The sequence below is a fragment of the Eschrichtius robustus genome, chromosome 13 (assembly GCF_028021215.1).
Source record: "Eschrichtius robustus isolate mEscRob2 chromosome 13, mEscRob2.pri, whole genome shotgun sequence".
NCBI lineage: Eukaryota > Metazoa > Chordata > Mammalia > Artiodactyla > Eschrichtiidae > Eschrichtius > Eschrichtius robustus.
Genome location: NC_090836.1, coordinates 79,513,958 through 79,533,660, shown reverse-complemented (window position 1 = coordinate 79,533,660; position 19,703 = coordinate 79,513,958). Strand labels below are relative to the sequence as shown.

Below are 19,703 nucleotides of genomic sequence, written 5' to 3'. Positions count from 1 at the left end.
GACCACCATGCCCGGGCACAGCCGCCTCCTCCGGCCTCGCTGGCCCCGCCGCCGCCGCCACACGGTGCCCTCGCCTGGGGCGGGGAGAAGGCCCATGGGTCTCTTGCAAGTCAAAGGACTGGGATAAGAAGCCCTGATCTAGGGTCATGCCCGACCAAACCACCCTCCACAATGCCACAAATCTTACGCTGTCATTCTCCTGCTCAAAACTCTTCAATAGCTCCCTTGCTTCCCAGGTAAAATACAAACCCTTCTGAAAGGTAGGTAAAGCCCTTGCCCTGTTCTCTGCTTACCAACTGAGGCTTATCCCCACTTGCGTTTCGTCTTTTGCATTTGAAGCTCCACCCACAACAGTATGTTCTCCCCTTGGGACTCCTTCACCCTCCTTGTCAGGCCAACTCTTTCTTAAGCGCCAGGTCAAAAGCCACCTCCTCTCTGATGCCTTCAAGCAGACCCAGGTGTTTCATCTCAGCTTCCACTGTTCTTTGTACATACCTTCTTATATTGATTACTGTATTGCATTATAATTGCTGGCATGTGTGTCTCCCTACTACTCACAATCTCCCTGACAGTGGTGACTGTGTTTTAATTTTCTCCAGGACTTTGCCTCCTGCCTGGCACATGTAGATGCTCAGAAAATATCTGTTGAATGATGCAGTGAATGAATGCCTAAATAAATCAAAGAACTAAATATGAAGAGGGAAAAGGCAAAGATTACAGTGTCTAATCTGGGTTAATGGAGAAAAAGTGAAATGGAGTATAAAAGAATATACTGTGTTCATAAAGTCTTACGTTAAGGACATTTCACATATTCTAATTTTTTCAAAGATCATCCATGAATGCAGTAGAAGTTAATTGTCCATTAAAACACAGCAGTTGTTCTGGTATTCTGATTATATGTAAATATGCTATATAAAAAGACCTCAACCTAAAAATAGGTTGCATTCCAAAACAAGGTTTGCAAACCAGTTATCTAGAATTTAGAATAAAATTTCCCTCAGAAGCCAGTTAAAACTGGTGATCATACAAAAGCCCATTTGATTTGTAATGTGCCTGTGGCTCCATGTTTAATTGAAAAGTGGTAGAAAATAATACTATTCAATACTATTGCAATATAGCCAGTTAAGCAAAAGAGTAAGCAGAAGTGAATGTGAACATCATTTATCTTGAATATTAACAATTAGAAGAAAGATAGGTTTAATTTTAGCAGGGTGAGAAAGCCCAGAGAGGTATTTGTGAAGATCAGAAGAAACTTCTGGTTATTTCAGCAGCAAAAGATAGTAGCCCTAGATCTTTTTTTTTTTTTTTTTCAATTGAAGTATAGTTGATTTAAAATATTGCATTGCATTAATTTCAGGTGTACAGCATAGTGATTCAGGTGTTGGGTTTCTTTTTGCAGATTATATTGCTTTATAAGTTGTTACAAGATATTGACTGTAATTCCTTGTGCTATACAGTAAATCCTTGTTGCCTAGCTATTATATGTATAGTAGTTTGTACCTAGCTCTGTAATATGTATAATTTCATTTCAAGACTTAAGACCTTTCCTTTTGGCCCACAAATGTCTCACACAAAGGAAAAAGAGAAATTATTTTTGCAATACTTGAAAAAGTTTTGGAAGACAAAGAGGAAGGGGGAATGGAGTTAAAAAGGCTATGTGTAAAAATCCTCACCAAAATACTAGCAAACAGAATCCAACAGAACATTAAAGGGATCATACACAATGATCAAGTGGGGTTTTTTCCAGGAATGCAAGGATTCTTCAATATACACAAATCAATCAATGTGATACACCATATTAACAGATTGAAGGAGAAAACCATATGATCATCTCAATAGATGCAGAAAAAGCTTTTGACAAAATTCAACACCCATTTATGATAAAAACCCTCCAGAAAGTAGGCATAGAGGGAACTTACCTCATCATAATAAAGGCCATGTATGACAAACCCACAGCCAACATCGTTTTCAATGGTGAAAAACTGAAACCATTTCCTCTAAGATCAGGAACAAGACAAGGTTGTCCACTCTCACCATCATTATTCAACATAGTTTTGGAAGTTTAGCCACAGCAATCAGAGAAGAAAAAAAAAAAAAAAAAGGAATCCAAATTGGAAAAGAAGAAGTAAAGCTGTCACTGTTTGCAGATGACATGATACTATACATAGAGAATCCTAAAGATGCTACCAGAAAACTACTAGAGCTAAGCAATGAATTTGGTAAAGTAGCAGGATACAAAATTAACACACAGAAATCTCTTGCATTCCTACACACTAATGATGAAAAATCTGAAACAGAAATTAAGGAAACACTCCCATTTACCACTGCAACAAAAAGAATAAAATACCTAGGAATAAACCTACCTAAGGAGACAAAGGACCTGTATGCAGAAAACTATAAGACACTGATGAAAGAAATTAAAGATGATACAAACAGATGGAGAGATATACCATGTTCTTGGATTGGAAGAATCAACATTGTGAAAATGACTATACTACCCAAAGCAATCTACAGATTCAATGCAATCCCTATCAAACTACCAATGGCATTTTTCACAGAACTAGAACAAAAAATTGCACAATTTGTATGGAAACACAAAAGACCCCGAATAGCCAAAGCAATCTTGAGAAAGAAAAACGGAGCTGGAGGAATCAGGCTCCTGGACTTTAGACTATACTACAAAGCTACGGTAATCAACACAGTATGGTACTGGCACCAAAACAGAAATATAGATCAATGGAACAGGATAGAAAGCCCAGAGATAAACCCACACACATATGGTCACCTTATGTTTGATGAAGGAGGCAAGAATATACAATGGAGAAAAGACAGCCTCTTCAATAAGTGCTGCTGGGAAAACTGGACAGCTACATGTAAAAGAATGAAATTAGAACACTCCCTAACACCATACACAAAAATTAACTCAAAATGGATTAAAGACCTAAATGTAAGGCCAGATACTATAAAACTCTTAGAGGAAAACATAGGCAGAACACTCTATGACATAAATCACAGCAAGATCCTTTTTGACCCACCTCCTAGAGAAATGGAAATAAAAACAAAAATAAACAAATGGGACCTAATGAAACTTAAAAGCTTTTGCACAGCAAAGGAAACCATAAACAAGACGAAAAGACAACCCTCAGAATGAGAGACAATATTTGCAAACGAAGCAACTGACAAAGGATTAATCTCCAAAATTTACAAGGAGCTCATGCAGCTCAATATCAAAAAAACAAAGAACCCAATCAAAAAATGGGCAGAAGACCTAAATAGACATTTCTCCAAAGAAGATCTGCAGATTGCCAACAAACACATGAAAGGATGCTCAACATCACTAATCATCAGAGAAATGCAAATCAAAACTACAATGAGGTTTCACCTCACACCAGTCAGAATGGCCATCATCAAAAAATCTACAAACAATAAATGCTGGAGAGGGTGTGGAGAAAAGGGAAACCTCTTGCACTGTTGGTGGGAATGTAAATTGATACAGCCACTATGGAGAACAGTATGATAGTTCCTTAAAAAACTAAAAAAAGAACTACCATATGACCCAGCAATCCCACTACTGGGCATATACCCTGAGAAAACCATAATTCAAAAAGAGTCATGTACCACAATGTTCATTGCAGCTCTATTTACAATAGCCAGGACATGGAAGCAACCTAAGTGTCCATCAAGAGATGAATGGATAAAGAAGCTATGGCACATATATACAATGGAATATTACTCAGCCATAAAAAGAAATGAAATTGAGTTATTTGTAGTGAGGTGGATGGACCTAGAGTTTGTCATACAGAGTGAAGTAAGTCAGAAAGAGAAAAACAACTACCGTATGCTAACACATATATATGGAATCTAAAAAAAAAACAAACCATGGTTCTGAAGAACCTAGGGGCAGGGCAGGAATAAAGATGCAGACGTAGAGAATGGACTTGAGAACACGGGGAAGGGGAAAGGGAAGGGTAAGCTGGGACGAAGTGAGAGAGTGGCATGGACACATATACACTACTAAATGTAAAATAGATAGCTAGTGCGAAGCAGCCACATGGCACAGGGAGATCAGCTCGGTGCTTTGCGAAGACCTAGAGGGGTGGGTTAGGGAGGGTGGGAGGGAGACGCAAGAGGGAGGAGATATGGGGATATATGTATATGTATAGCTGATTCACTTTGTTATAAAGCAGAAACTAACACACCATTGTAAAGCAATAGTACTCCAATAAAGATGTTAAAAAAAGGGGGGGGGGGTGGCTATGTGTGTTCTGTAAAGTTTACCTGAGGTCAAATTGGTCAAGCTAGGGAGGAAAAAAAAAAAAGAAGGAAGCAAGGTATACATGGCATGAAATATGTGGTGATTATTACTGCTGCTCACCTAATTTGTCTGTTTTTCTCCTCCTCCTGGGCACAGGGAGGACTGGACTGCCTGGCCCTCTCGTGGTTGGGTGGCACCATTTTGCAGAGTTCTGGCCAATGAGTTGGGAATAGAAGTGACAGCATTTAAATGCCAACAAGACATCCTCGGATTTCTCCTTTCCCACTGGCTCCCGCCATGTTTGAGGAGGTAGCTGCTTTGCCAGCCTTGGTTCCAGAAAGACTAAGAGAAGAGTTTCCCTGGTGACACATGTATGGGTAGAGAAATCTGTGTTACTTTAAGAAGCAATCCTTTGTTGTTTTAAGCCTCTGAGACTTTGGGGTTGTTTGTTTTGCAGCATAACCTAGCTTATTATGACTGACACATTATTCAAATAATTTACCTCCAGAGAAAGGAAAAGCGTGATAGGGAAGAGATGGTGTGTTATGGTTGCCCTGGATAGAGCCCTAAAGGAGATTAGTGGAAGAGAGGAAAGGTGTAAATTCAGATGTAAAGGATCCTTCCAAGCTGGGTGCCCAGGGCTTGGGGAGATCTTGTATTACTTCTGAAATTAAAGTCCTAATAATACTATAATTACAAATTGGGCAAAGTCATAGCACTCTTGATATTAACTACATACGACTAAAAGGTACATGGCCTAGCATACACCACTGAGGTATATGCTGGCTGCAGGCCTCAGAGCTTAAAAGCATTTGTAAGCTTACTCAGAAAAAGGATAGAAGAGTGAATAAAAGCATGGATTTTGGAATTAGATGGGCCTGAATTCAAATCTCAGTTCTACTTCTTAAATCAGCCTAAGTGTCAGTCTTCTTATCTCTAAAGTGGAGATAAAAACAGAACCTACTTCAAAGGTTTGATGGGAGCACTAATTGAGGTCATATCTGTAAAGTGTCAAGTGCACTGCCTGGTATTACTAAATCTTCTAGCTTTTTCCAGTCCCCTGGAAGCCCAAGGGTTGGCTGGTTATAGAATGACTGCCTCACTGTCCTGCCTTGAACATAGCAAATCCCATGCCTACCCAGTGCGCTTCAAACTGGATCTCATGGGAGCTTTCAGCCGTTACCAGGCTCAGTGCTGTATCTCTGCCTATGACTTCTGCACACTCCCACCCTCCTAGGCTATCAAGACCAGTGCCCCACTTTAAAAGAGATCCAGGAAAATCCAAATATGCAAGATGATAGATTGGGGCAGGATTATTCATGCTCCAAGATCCTTGTCATTATGCCAAAGAGTCCAAAAATTTCCTTAGTCCTTTGCAGGTTTCTTTCTTTCCTTTTAATAAATTGTTTGACAGAGAAAAGGAAAAATAAAACTCAATGACTTCTTTGTCCATTAATGATTGATCAAAAATGAGAAAGATCTACGTAAGTGGGAAAAATGACTTGCAAAAGCATATCCTCTGCCCACAATTTTCTGGGAGCACATCTATTGTGTTGGCCAGGAAGCAGAGCACAGACAGACCTCCAGGTCCCTAAACAATGAAAATTCATCCAGAGGGTTATTGTGATAATGGCTGACACACATCAGATTCCTGTTTCTTCATCACAACCAAGATCTAAAAACCCAAGTCCAAACTCTATGATTATAGAGTAGTGCGCAAAGATCCATAGCCAGGAGAAAACACAAATTCTTCTGACCAGGATGAAAATGGAGTCAACTGACTCCAGCTGTGAAAAAGTACAGAGTTAAGAGGGTGTTACTATTTTTTCAAAATAAATGAGAATATATTATGGCACAGAAGCAAAATCTACATTACAATTTAAGTCGAAACTGAGACTCCACAGGAACATGGAAATTGCCCCTTCTCAGGCCACTCTCACCCCAATGGCAGAGAGGTTGCTCCTGTATCTTGGCACTTGGGGTACCTCACTGGAAGGGAACAAAAAAGCATGAAGCCACCAAGAGGCCCTAAGAGATTCAGTGTTTGACCCAAGGTCAAACAACCAGAAGTGGACTCCAAATTTTCCAGTTGCTAGTTCAAGGTTCTGCCCACTGTAACACTACTTCCTCCTTTCCTGAGAATGGAATCTGCCACTTACCTCAGCCTGCCTGGCGTGGAAGCCGGCCTTCAAAGGGAAGCATGCATCTGGGGGACTCAAAGCCCCAAACTCCAGGGCAAATGTGAGCCTGCAGACAAGGAAAAGGAGTCGATGTCTGCACCCTCCCCCTAATCTTCTCCCAAGCCAACCCCTCCTTCCCATCCCCTCACATCTAACTTGTCTCCTTAACTCCACTCTAGCTTTGTTCCAAGCTATTTTCCAAAGGGCCCTTCCAGAGGGATCATATAAAACACAAACCGAGTTCAGTTATTGCCCCATTTAAAAAGCTTTTATCCACTGCCCTCCAGATAAAATTCAAGTGCTTCAGCAAGGCCTATAAGATCTGCCCCGACTTACTTCTGCCTCCTCTTCAGCCTTGTGGGAGAAAGACCTTCCTCACCGAGGGGTCTAACAACTCCTTTCCGCCCTTTAATACTCAGACAAAAGGCACCTTCCTCCAAGGTCTTCCCTAACCTCTCAAAGCAGGTTGATGGTACCTTGTCCACAGGTAATTATTACTGCCTTTATCTTGGCATTTCACAATAAATTGTTCATGTAGTTAAAGCGCCTAAACAACATGGTATCCTGAGAGGCAGAACCAGGCTTCAGAGCCCAACAAAAACCTGGGTTTGAACCATGACTTCCCCACTTACTGGGGAAGCCAAGCCTCAGTTTCATTTTCAGTAAATGGGGAAATGCATACCTTAACAGTTTGCTGGGAGGGTTAAATGGAATGACAGTATGAGGTAGAAAACATATTCGATGGTTTAATAAATGTTAGTTCCTCTCCTCTCCATCCCTTCCCATTGGCTATAAGAGCTCCCTTAATGCTAGAACCTTCTTTTTACTCTTTTGTATTCCTGGTGAATAATACAGTAGGCACTTAATAAATGTTGGCAGGAAAAAAACAGAAGAGGGAGGGAGGAATGCAGAGGAGGCAGGAAGGGAGGAAAGGAAGAAGAAAATTAAGTAATGAAATGAATGAATGAATGAATGAAGCTAGAAGCAAAAAGAGACCCTGATCTGTTAGAGCTAACAAAGTTACTATACACACTGGTCATATGACTGTGAGAATGTCATAGCCTTCTCTACTAATAAACTCTGAAAGGATATCTGCAGATACTACTGTCACGAAGAAAAGACCCTGAATCCAGAGACTGGCAGATCTACCAGGAGAAGCCATTGTAGTCCAATATAGGATTGGCACACATACTTTAAAAAATTTTCATTCCCCAAATTGTTCATTCCTATTCCACTCTAAATGCTGGGCTTAACACAAACGAGAATACAAATAAACTGATCTTACTCTAGTGAGGTCTCAATTAACACACATAGATCAGTGGTATGTTATTAAACCAGAGGGGGGGAAAAGAAGCCTTAATTTGTAGTGCCTGCCAGTTTCTGTGGTGTAAATACTCCCACCATGGGTGATTTCAATCTACTAATGACACACTTACAATGATTTAGTTCCCAAAATCCCTAAGCATTTAACAACTGGCTCTCAGGAGCCCTCAGCACACCACTGATTCTCCATTCCTCTTAATTTTCTCATTTTTGCCATCTTTTTAGTCACTCTGTTGTTTTTTAACATCCTTATTGCCTGATGGACAAGGAAAATAAAAGAGAGAGCAGATGATTTTTCTGTCAGTGGTTCTAGCAAAGGAGATTGAAGAGGGAGGAAGCTGAAACTGCTATGTGTTTGTGGGTTTCAATTATCCCTATTCTCTCTGCCCCTTATTACTGCAGATAACTGAGCAGATGCCCTAATCAAATGTGCAAAATATAAACATACTTTCTGATCAAATATAGAATTAATGGCCACAACCTGGTAATAGAAATGAGGCCAAAAAAAGCTATGCTAGAAACCTAAGGGTCAAGTTCATCAAATCATCATCAAGTTCAGCAGAGGGGAAAATGGACAGAGGACCTCAGTAGACATTTTTCCAAAGAAGACATACAGATGGCCAACAGGCACATGAGAAGATGCTCAATGTCATTAATCATCAGGGAAATGCAAATCAAAACCACAATGAGACACCACCTCACACCTGTCAGAATGGCCATCATCAAAAATTACAACAAATAACAAATGTTAGCGAAGATGTGGAGCAAAGAACCATCATGCATTGCTGGTGGGAATATAAACTGGTGCAGCCACTTTGGAAAACAGTATGGAGTTTCCTGAAAAAATTAAAACTAGAACTACCATACGATTCGGCAATTCCACTCCTGGGTATTTACCCGAAGAAAACAAAAACACTAAACTGAAAAGATATGTGCATCCCCATGTTCACTGCAGTATATTTACAATAGCAAACATATGGAAAGAATCAAAGTGTGCAGCCATAGATGAATGGATAAAGATGTGATATATATATATATACAATGGAATACCTTAAAAAAAAAAAAAAGAATGAAATCTTGCCTTTTGTGACAACATGGATGGACCTTGGGGGTATTATGCTGAGTGAAATAAGTCAGAGAAAAATACCATATGATCTCACTTATATGTGGAATCTAAAAACAAAACAAACAAAACAAAATGAAAACAGACCCATAGATAGAACAAACAGGTGGAGAGGGATGGGCAGGACAGGTGAAGGGAATTAAGAGGTACAAACTTCAAGTTATAAAATAAGTCAAGGGGATGTAAAATGCGGCATAAGGAACATGGTCAATAATACTGTAATGACTTCGTATGGGGACAAATGGTTACTAGACTTGTGGTGATCATTTCAAAACGTATTTAACTGCCAAATCACTATATCGTACACCTGAAACTAACGTAATATTGTACATCAACTATAGTTCAACTTTTAAAAAGGTGGCAGAGGGCATGTTAAAATGGGAAATCAGACAACTCCTCTGGATAGAAATAAACAGAGAAAATATTTTTCTGAATGTTAAAGATCACCAGCAGCTCTCTGGACCAAAATCTAAACAGGAAAAAGCACACCAAACTAACAGAAGGGAAAACCGTTTAGCAAAATGTAAGTTTTTATCTTAACATGGTTGGAAACTGGAGAGATACAAATTTTATGAAGTTCTGTGATGAAGCCTCACTCTCTCTGCCATAGGAAAGGGGCTCCTTGGGTGGTATTTATGCTTAGACAGAAGAGGAAGGCAGCTGGCAATATTTCCTGCCCTCTCACTAGGACTCTGGCTTGCCTTCCCCTTCCCTCTGTTTCTAACAGAGGCAGCACTACCTGAGTAATAATACTTCACAAAATATGCTCCTGATCTCTAGGGCAAGTCAGAGTTCCTATGGATGCAGTTCAGAGTGAGAATTGCCTATGAAAGCAGTTTTATGGCTCAGTAGATGTTTATTGATGTTACCCCATTCTCTGTGACAACACTCGTGTGATCCAGCCTCTCTCGTTGACAAAGCTCCCGAAGGAATATCCAGGTTTTGCTCCATGATTTCAGCTGACTTACTATCTAGGCATTTGGTACTCTGGGGCTTTTAAGAAGCTTCTGTGGCAACAGCTGTTACTTTACTTTAGTAATAAAGTAACCTGAACTCAAGCCACATAGAGGAAAAAATTAGAAACATCAAAAATATGTGAAGATGAGAGTACAAGAAAACCATGCCTACATAGGAGAGTGAAACGAAACTATCACAGATTCATTTTTACAGATAGATATCCAGAAGGGAAGGAACAGAGAGTATTTCCATTCCATTCAGATGAAGGGCAACTTAGTGAAGAAGCAGCTTCTGATACTTTACATAAAAAGAGTTAAAAAATGCACATGACAAAAGTGTGGCATTTGGGGCTGGCTACTTGTTTCAAAACCTGAAAGGAATCAAAGAATGAGACAAAGAGACAGATTTAATCTTAGGGATCCTAAATCACTCAGTTACCCAACTCAGGGAGAAGGTAATTAACTACCCCATTTCACTGGAGTATAATCTGGTCAGCAGGGCTGGGTCAGATGAGCAAACAGAGCAACCTCATGCTCCAAAAGGGGGAAAGTAAGGGAGGAATGAACTGAGCCATTAGGACCAAGAGCGGGTGAAAGAAAGAATGGCTCCCCTGGTGAGGACAGGAGGGTAGGCAGTCACTGGGCCAACAGGCATCACCAGCTGGGCGTGAGTCACATCTGGCAGAGGCAAAAATGAGATCACAAAACAGCATGGATGGCAGGGTTTCGATTTTAAAGCAGCAAGTAGATTAGAAACGTTGAGGAGTTAAAAATTAATGCAAAACTCTGATGTGAATCAAAACATCATGAAAACCAGCAGAAGCTGATTCTTCCGGAGTTCGGTGGAAGGAGCCAAGAACCGGGAATTAGCCCGCAGAGTATTCCCAAGGCCCGCTGTCTAAATTCCAAAGGAAGGAAAACCCAATGTTCAAAGAACTGTAGGGCGTACAGGGTCGCCAAAGAAAAGTACTGATGACTGAAACAAAGGGTAGGAGGGTGCAGCTTTTACAAATACTAAACCTGAGTTTAAAATATCTGTGTTCCAATATGGACTCCGCCCTTGACTTGCTGGGTTGATGGTGTGTGTGTCTCTGTGCACATGTGCACGCGATTCTCCTGATCTCCCCGGGGCTGGGTGTCTTCCTCAGTAAAATGACGGAAATAAATTATGTCATCTGAGAAGTGGTTTCAAGCTTTATTCTAGGAAGTGAAAAAATTGGGAGAGGAGAATGCAGGCCACTTAGTAAACAAAAGGCCTAGAATGAATGACAACATTTTTTTGCTCCAAAGGCTAGAAACCTCGGACACAGGAGGGCCTCTGCCTAGCTGTTAGATGTCACCACTGCCACTCCACCCCCACTCCTTGTGCCTAAACCCTCAGCCGAGAAGGGCACGGACTGGTCCTGGGACATTCCATCCCATGGATTATTTGATGACGTGTCTCTCTCCTACCCTCCTCCCAGAGTACAATTTTCTAAAAGCAGAGAAAAATCCTTCCCAAGAAAATAAACACTCCCAAACAACTGTCCCATTCTGTTACCTATTTGGATTACATAATTGCTATGAAGTCAAGACTTTCTTATTGACATGCCAGAAAAGACCTCTCAGCTCATAAGCTGAACCGCCTTTTCTCTACTGTCCAAAGCCCTAAAAAACCTCCAAGTCCCTAAAAAGCAGTCCCCAGTGCCCACTGAGATAGAATGAAAAACTCCACCGCCTCAACTCTGCTCAGAATGGAAACTCAGATCAAAATATTTTAAATCTGTGGGGATGTTAAGTCCTGTATACTATATTCCTCAACAATAACGACAATAACAAACCCTTACTGATGCCCCAAACTGCCCTTCATAGAAGGAGAACACTGATATTTTTTCTGATTCTGTTGAGAATAATTTAGACAAGTGTACAATCTTAACTCTTCTGTTGGCCAGTCTGTAAAATGGGGTGACCAATAATTGGTAACTGGCATCACTTACCAGCCACCGGGTAAAACAGTTAACCCCCTCCTGACCCACCCCGACACTAGGAAAAAACCACTAGGCCAAGCTGGCTCCAATCCCACAGAGCACAACGCTAATTAAGATACCTATACTTTTCCCGTTGAGGCACCAGTAAAAAGGCTGAGGGTTCCTCTTACAACTTGCTCTAACTTGTTCGTCTGGATCAATGTAGAAATAGCAGCAAATTGCTCTTCGTAATTCCTCTCCAGGAATAAAAAGGACTAGGATATTCCTGGAATGCCTCCTCACTCACAAATTAGAAGGTATACCTCTTGTAATCACTGTACTGTGCTCAGTGTGAAGATTACATGAGATAATGCATGGAATGTGCTGAGCGAGCATCTGGCACACAATAAACTCAATAAATCAATGATGTTACTAATTGTAAAAACAACAACACACAAACAACAAAACAAAACCAAAAAAACGGGGGGGGGGTGGGGACTGTTTCCTGATGCTTATCGACTTACTTGGAATAGGGAAGATCGAAACATAAGACAATAATAGTTCCACAGCACAATCCAGAGATGTTTGTGCTGTCCTCTGGTTTTCTTGTAATCAGTCACTTGATAGCCATTAAGAAGAACTTTCCACAATGCCACGGGTACTCACACCCCACTATACATCCAACTCTCAATAACTGAGAGGTAGCAGAGTGTTTGAAATAATGAGGACAGAAATGCAAAAGACCTTAAAGAAATTCCACAGAGCCCCTTGGCACCAATCATGTGGAAGTTTTGCCAGAAAAGCCAAACGTCCCACACCACACAATGGTTCTTGGTGCAAAAAGAGGGTAAATAAAGCACAGATTCTGAGCATCCTTATGAGAAGGCTACCTCCCCATCAGAGACCAGACCTTAAAAGTCTAGCTCTTCTGTAAATTTTAGGTTACAAATAAATTCTTCCTAAGGCACACCTAGCAATCTTTTGTGTTTGGCTCTGCTGTCTGGACACGCACAGTTATGTTTTCCTTCCAGGCACAAAACCGGTTTTTAAGAGCTTCATGAAAATATTCAGATTTTCATGATATGCGATTAGCAGGTTTTACTATAATTTATAACTGAATTTTCTTGTTCACTTGGGGCACACACATGATATACTAGGCTCACCTTCCCAGTGACACACCATAGTATGCAGCTATGCAGGACATTTTGTTTTAAAGGCAGAAAAATGAATAATGTCTGAACTCCAGAAAAGATGGTGCATTTGCAACAGTCGTGAGACCGTGTGGCAAAAAAAAAAAATGGCCATAAAACTCTTACTTTGTATTTTGTACTGTGCCTATTCAACCTGTAAAAATTTTTGTAGTTTCTAAACCAGGTTTTTCGGAAACACAACGGGCGTTAGTATTATGCCTTTTCAAGTTGTAAAAGACCAGGCCACTTGGCAATTCTTGTAGTTTCTAAACCATGCTTTCCAAAATGCAAAGGGCAAGTGTGACCTGTAACTTTAGAGAAGGGCAAGCAACGTTCTACCTCTGGCTGAATATTTAGTTATTTCACTTGACGTAAGTTTTTATGGCAACCCTCTATTACCATGAAAATGTATGTCCTCTACGACTCAAAGTAATTAAGTGCAACTTGTGAAAGTCAGGTTTTTTTATTTAATACATTCTAATCAAATAGTAACAGCAGTAAATAAACACTTTGAAAAACAGGCAGGTATCCCCCTATATCTGGAAGAAAATTAAGTCAAAGTATTCTACATGGTAGAAGGGAGACAATTGCTAATGTCCATGGTTAGACCACTTGGAAATTTCTAAAGCCATTTCTGAAAAATCAATGGCAACAGGTTGTGGGACACAGCTACTTCAAAGGGTAAAATGTCTCTATCTACATGGTTTTATTAACAGGGATTGAGTTGCACCTGTATAGCATGACATTCTTGTCTTTAGCCTTAAAGGAAAAGAAGAAGTCTTTTCCATTTGCACCAGTTTGAAATATTTCTGAAATAAGGCTCCCTTGAAATGGATTACTACAGTACTCATTCACATGAGAGAGTTCATACATGCAGTAAAAAGACAAATACAGGATTTCATGGTCACTTTTTTTGGTTGATTTGGTTAATTGCATAAAATGAAGGATAAATACTCACAAGCATATCTGTCTAACAAATCTCCTAAGTACGTCAGAATGCAAAATATCAAATGTCCTAAAATAGACTCTGATCACCAGGCATACAAAATTGAAGTTAAGCCTGTGTCAGTTTGGTTCCTTCCACTTCTTCAGCACTCCTATGTGGAGCTCTTTCTCTACTGCCGGTGCTGGCACCTTCCACCTAACAGGAACCTCAGAAAGGCAAAGAGTTCTGATAAAGTGTTCCTTCAGCCTTTACTTGGGACGTTTTATTTTTAACTTAAAAGGATAAACTGGTCTTGGTCAGCCTTAGGAAGGGAAGCATCACTCAGGTGAAAATATTTGGGGGAACTTTAAATACCTAGCTACCCCTCCACACGTTTAAATTAGATTGACTTCAGCTGTTCTTAGAATTCCGCGTAGTTATCCAGAGCCGTCACTCAAGTTTTGGTTCTCTTTTACATAGCTGCATTCGGAGATACTCTATAGGAGGCATGTTTAGAAAAAGAGAAACACTTATACCTGGAATTTATATTCTTCCAAGTAATCTTTTAGTCTTGTTGGTAAAGGCAGTCCCCAGATGGTACCGGTACATTTGTTAATGGTGAGTCTACAGAGATGCTGCAGAGGTGGTGCTGATGTGTAGAGCGGTTTGGTCAGATAAAGGTGAACAGTGCCGTTCCGGGGGGCTTCTGGGCCCGTCCGCTTATCCTTGCACATCTGAACATAGTAGTCGATCAGATGAACCACACTGTCAAATTGTTTAAGCTTGGACTTGACACATATGATAGAGTCCAATCTAAATTTCCCATCTTGGTATTCGATGCGAAGATTAGTTGGTCCAGCTGATGTTTTAACAGATATTGTTAGTAGGTAGTCTGAATGCGAACTATCTCTAATCAAGAAAGTTCCTTCTGGTGCCTCTTTTAATTTCTCTTTGGCTTCATTAACAGTCATACTTCCCCAGTACCAACCTGGGGTTTTTGTTCAAAAGAAAAAGAAAAGAGAGTAAAATAGTTATTATAGAGAATTTTTTAAATAGGGTAAATACTTGGCAACAATTTTTCTAGCTCTAAAAAGAAGTGTGTGAAAGTTTACCAGAGGCTACCATAAATACTTTCTATAGAAATTTGATGAAAACATAGGTCCATTTTATTTTCTGAACAAACTGCAAGCCAGTTTTCTTTTTTAAAAAGTAACTTTCTGTAGCTGTTCTTTAAACTCTCTTAAGACTTTCTCCTAAAAAAACAAAAGAATGTTTGCAATATGACACACTGGCTGACCAGGCATGATGCTTCTCCACTAGTCAAGTGAAATCAAAGATTTAATGTAAATTAAGTCAGAAGTTAGAAATAAAAGCCATGCCCTTAAAAAAGTGGAAAACCCAACTCCAGTTAATTCCAACAAGATAAAAAGAAGCAACTTTTTGGATGGCTGGTGTCCACTCCCACCCTCCCCAAATCTGTTAGCGGCTGCATCCATATATCTCTTTTCAAAGTCCGGGAAAGCACCGCTATTTACTTGTTTTAAGAGTGCAGTTCTAGTATGATACAATAGCTTCTGTTCGCTGCTTTGATTACAACTACCTTATCAGCCACTGAGAAATGAGAGAAAGCCCAATTGATAATTAGTACTTCCAGTTTACAGTCTTCCATAAACTCTTTTGGACTTTGCCCTAATTCAAATCCAATCACAACCGTCGGTCTCCCCAGCATTCTCGAGTCTACCTGCCAGTTCCATCTCCCATCCCGTTTTCAAAAGTGACTTAGCGACATCTTACAGTTTAAAAGTTTGAACAATGCTCCCCCCCCTCCAAAAAAAAACTTGCTCGGGTACCTGCGATCTGCCGGTTCCTCCCGCTGAGGGAAAGCCCGTGGCCTGCACGGAAAGACCGGAACCGCAAGTGAAGGAACTTTTCCTTCTCCCTACTGCTACCAAAACTTCAACTTTGCCCCACACGTAAGCTTTGAGGATCCTGATTTTGAAAGCCTGCAGGTTTGCCAGAATCTTTTTTTCCATCTTTTCTTCTTTCAGATGCCGAGAGACGACAGCGAGCCGCGCAAAGCGCAAGACTGCGCTCGAAACAAGCGAGGCCAAGCTCGGCTGGGGCTTCGCAGCCCACCCTTCTCCCGGCTTTGCGGCAGTCCTGAGCGGCAATCTGTCGGTCCCCGAACTTGGCCGCCAAGATTCCAGGCTGCAGCGGCTGCCCGGCCCGGGAGCCAGATGCAGCTGAAGCTGCGGGCAGCGCAGCGCCCACTCGCCGCCCTCTCACCCCGCGGACAGGAAAGACGCCGGGCACTTTCTCCGGCTAAGGTCCGAGCCCGAGTGCCGACCCCCAAACGGCCGCGGAAAATAGCAAAAATTCCAGCGCCCTAAGAGTCTATTTCCAAAGGGTCCTTCTAGCGCTCTAACCTCCCCTAGGCCTCTGAGTCCCTCGAGAACCACTTTTCTTTCGCATTCCAAGGATCCAAGTCCGTAGGGGCATTCTCCCCGCGGTTCCCTGAGCTGGGGCGCGGACGGTAGCGATTGCTTCCCAGCCTCGCTAGCACAACCGCATCCTTGTCTTTGGGGAGGCGCCCCCTTCTCGCACGCATTGCGGCCGGTCCGCTCCCTACCTGTGTCACTAAGTTCCCGCAGGGCCTTCGCCAGACGCGCCGCCTCCGGGGACGGCTCCTCCGCCGACCCCGAGGTCCCCCAATGGCTCTGCGTCCCTTCCGCACCATTCCCGGAGGGCTCGAGGCACCGCAGGGTCATGGGAGAAGGGTCACCGCGGCAAAGACAGGTGGCCGCCCGAGCTGGGATCAGAGAGGGGCACGCGTCCTTCTTAGAAGTCAGTGGGAACCCCAAAACGAGTCCCTGAGGGGTCCGCGAAATGGAAATGGAAGGGGAGGTAATGGGGAGCCGCTGGTTCTTCCTCCCCGGGTCCCGGTGCACGGATGGCAAAATCCCCCGCAGGCGCGGTCACGCACAGTTTGCCTGCAAAGAGAAAGTGGAGGGTTGGGTCAGTCGGAACTGGACCCCTGCGGCCGGGGCGTGGGTGGAGGGACAGAGACGTGGAAAATCCCGGGAATCCTCCGCGTCTGCGCTCCTGCACCATTTAACCCCGAGCATCCAGTTACTGCCCTGGCCCGTTCTAGAGAAAGAAGGATAAAGAGAGAGCAGGGATCCAAGACGCAAGAGTTGGGGCGGGGGACAGGATGAGGGTGGCGAACCGGCTTCTTTCCCGCCCAGGGCTGCTGGCTGAAATCGCAGACTAGGAGATGAGAAGAGCAAAGAGTCACCTGCGGGTACGGTGGTAAACAGGCCTCAGTCAAGGACAAGAAGAAAAATGTAAAAAGGAAAGAACAGGAGAGGTCCCCACTTGGCATTCCTATCTCACACTCCGCACAGCCCGGGGAGCCCCAGGAGGAAGCAACCCGCACAAACCTAGTTCCCGACCCTACAGCGCCGCGGGGCTTCCCGGGCAGAGCCGGCAGCCCGGGACGCGGAGGTGCGGGAGCTGCCGCAGCCCTGCAGGAGAGGCTGCCTCGCTCCCCTCCCCCCGCTTCCCGGAGCTCGCTTGGGGCAGGGGTTGGGGGCGCCGTGGCGGCCGCTCCCGAGGCCGGGCGGCTGAGGCTGCTGTTGCCGCCGCGAGCGCTGTCGAGGAATCTGCCCAAGCGCGCAGCCCGCGCGGGGGCTCCGAGCCCTGACCCGAGCAGGGGGCCGAGCAGAAGGCAGAGAGCGCTGCGGGACGTGCTAGACAACCAACGCTGAGCCCTTACCTCGGCCTCGGCCGCCGCTGCCGCCTCCGCACCAGGCAGCCTCCCCAGCAGGCATGGGGCGGGGGAGCCGGGAGGGGCCCGGGAGGAGGGGTGTCTGCCCGAGTTTCCCCTGTTGACTTTTAATTTGGGAACGAGATGCCTGGGGATGTGACGAGCCCTGGGCTTAGCGGCGGGGGCGGCCGGAGTTCTCTGCACAGAGGGCAAACGTGAACCCCGGGGACCATCGCCTCGATTCGCCGGGCTCTAACACCCCCTCCGGGCTCGGACACCCCCGACCCGGGGCAGCTGCTGGGCTCCCTCCGGCTGCAACCAAGGAGATGAGAAGGAGAGAGGGAGGGAGGAAAGAGGGCGGGAGGCAGGCGGGTGGGGAGGAGCGGGAGATCAGCTTATTAGGAGGATTATTAATCTGGATGGCAGTTTAGGGGAGGAAAAACAAAAACAAAAACTCTAGAGACTTCCAGACGCCGGGAAAGAACCGGAGAAAGCAGGCAGTAGCTCCCAGCCTCGGGGCAGAGCCGCAGCTCGAGCTCTCTAGCCCAGAGGCTCCAAACTGCGGAAGCCAAGGCTGCCCCACGCTCTCGGCCGCGCCCCAGTGCCCTCCCCAGCCCTCCTAGGGGCGGAGCCTTTGGGCTCCCCGGCCCGATACCTGCCGCGGGCCCCTGCCCGAGCTCCTCCGGCGCCCCAGCTGTAGGCGACGGGGATCCTGAGGCTGTGCGCCCGGGACCCCGGCGCGCACTGTCCGCGGCCCGCGCAGTGCCAGTGGCGGCGGGCGAGAAGGCTCATGCTTCAAGGGAAGCCCAAGGCCCGCGAGCCGCGGCGGCGGCGAGACTAAACAAGAGTTAAATGTCTGTCCCCGGAGCGCTGTGTGCGCGCGACTTCCCAGACCTACGCGCCTCCCTCGCTCCCCGCCTCTCTCCCTAGTCCGCGCTCCCCGCGCGCCCCGCCCCGCGGCTGCGGAGGCCGCTTTCCAGGAACTTTCCAGGAATCCACCTCACGTGACCGCGGCCCCCGCCACTGCTTTAAAGAGACTCCGGTGCTAATGCGCAGGCTTCAGGGGAGACGGGCTCAGAGCGTTCGGGTGCCGGCCAGGGCGGGGTGGATGCCTGGGAATCCGCCCTTCTCTGACCCCACGCCCCGGAGTCCTCGGAGACGCGCAGGAGAAGCACCAGGCCATCACCGTCCCGGTTTCGGCGGCTGGAGCTTGCGCCCAACCCATGCAAGCTGTGCGCCGGAGTCGAGCGGTTAGCAGACGTTCTCGCCCCTCGGCCCGCCGCGGCTGGTTGTCTTTTCCATCCCCTCTGCGCCTTCTCCAGGCGACTTTCCAGGCCGCACATTTTGGGGGTGGTGGTGGCTGGAGAGACTAGAGGTCCTCGGAAACGGCCCCTCCCGCTATAAGACACATTAATGGAGTGGGAGAGCTCCCTCTTCAGCACTCCCGCGCCCACGCCCGAGACCCGGAGGGAGCGGGCTGATGGCGGTCCTCTCGGGTCCGGTCCTAGAAGGCTGCCAGCGGGCGGAGAGCGGCGCCCAGCCGCTCTGTCTCCTCCCCGTGGCGGTCTTGCTCGCTGTCTCCCGCACCGGCCCAGCCCAGCTCCTCCGTCCCTTCCTCCTCCTCGCCGCTCCGCTGTCTCCTTCCGGCCACCTGGCGGCTCTCCGGCTCACCTGCGCCGATCGCGGAGGGGGCGCCCAGACCCGCGCGCCCTGGTGGTCCTGGCCGGCCCGCCTCGGTGTCCGCAGGCCGAGAGCGCTCGACTCTGCGATTTCCCGCAGAGCTTGCACCCGGGGCCCGAGAATGCGGAAAGATCCCGGCTCTTCTTCCCTGCCCAGGGACCCTCACCTCCTCCCACCTGGTTGAAGGCCACCTGGCCTCAGTTGAAACTCATCTCCTTCCCTGCACGTCCGCCCCCGAAATGTGACCTACTTTAAATGTGACCTACTTTTTAAAAACCATTAACACTCATGGGAAAACCGGATCCAAAATTTCGATAACCATTTTTCTTTGAAATACTATTCTATTGCATCACTATTCA

The 19,703-nt window shown here is 45.2% G+C and overlaps 2 protein-coding genes across 5 annotated transcripts in view; both read right to left on the bottom strand.

The window, feature by feature from the left end:
* Positions 1 to 6,490, bottom strand: part of CRADD (CASP2 and RIPK1 domain containing adaptor with death domain) — a 260,459-nt gene extending 253,969 nt beyond the window's left edge. The window contains exon 1 of the mRNA XM_068560652.1: positions 6,415 to 6,490. The gene's annotated coding sequence lies outside the window, so the exon portion shown is untranslated. The remainder of the gene's footprint in view (positions 1 to 6,414) is intronic.
* Positions 6,491 to 13,417: 6,927 nt separating this feature from the next.
* On the bottom strand, positions 13,418 to 19,203 carry SOCS2 (suppressor of cytokine signaling 2). Of its 4 annotated transcripts, none has more exons than XM_068561239.1 (3): positions 18,664 to 19,203; positions 16,528 to 16,888; positions 13,418 to 14,886 (listed from the first exon to the last, which is right to left on the bottom strand). In XM_068561239.1, the coding sequence occupies exons 2-3, from the start codon at positions 16,664 to 16,666 to the stop codon at positions 14,429 to 14,431; spliced, it is 597 nt and encodes a 198-aa protein (XP_068417340.1). In that variant the 5' UTR covers positions 16,667 to 16,888; positions 18,664 to 19,203; the 3' UTR covers positions 13,418 to 14,428. The 4 variants fall into 4 exon arrangements, with proteins under 4 accessions (XP_068417340.1, XP_068417338.1, XP_068417337.1 ...); XM_068561237.1 differs by lacking the exon at positions 18,664 to 19,203 and adding an exon at positions 18,320 to 18,610; XM_068561236.1 differs by lacking the exon at positions 18,664 to 19,203 and adding an exon at positions 17,674 to 18,262.
* Positions 19,204 to 19,703: the final 500 nt, after the last annotated feature.

Bases quoted from the DNA above. Each gene is read 5' to 3' on its own strand.
- SOCS2 (XM_068561239.1), bottom strand. From the start codon at position 16,666: ATGACCCTGCGGTGCCTCGAGCCCTCCGGGAATGGTGCGGAAGGGACG. The intron at 14,887-16,527 runs GTAGGGAGCGGA...CAAAAACCCCAG, and splicing joins GCGGGAACTTAGTGACACAG to GTTGGTACTGGGGAAGTATG.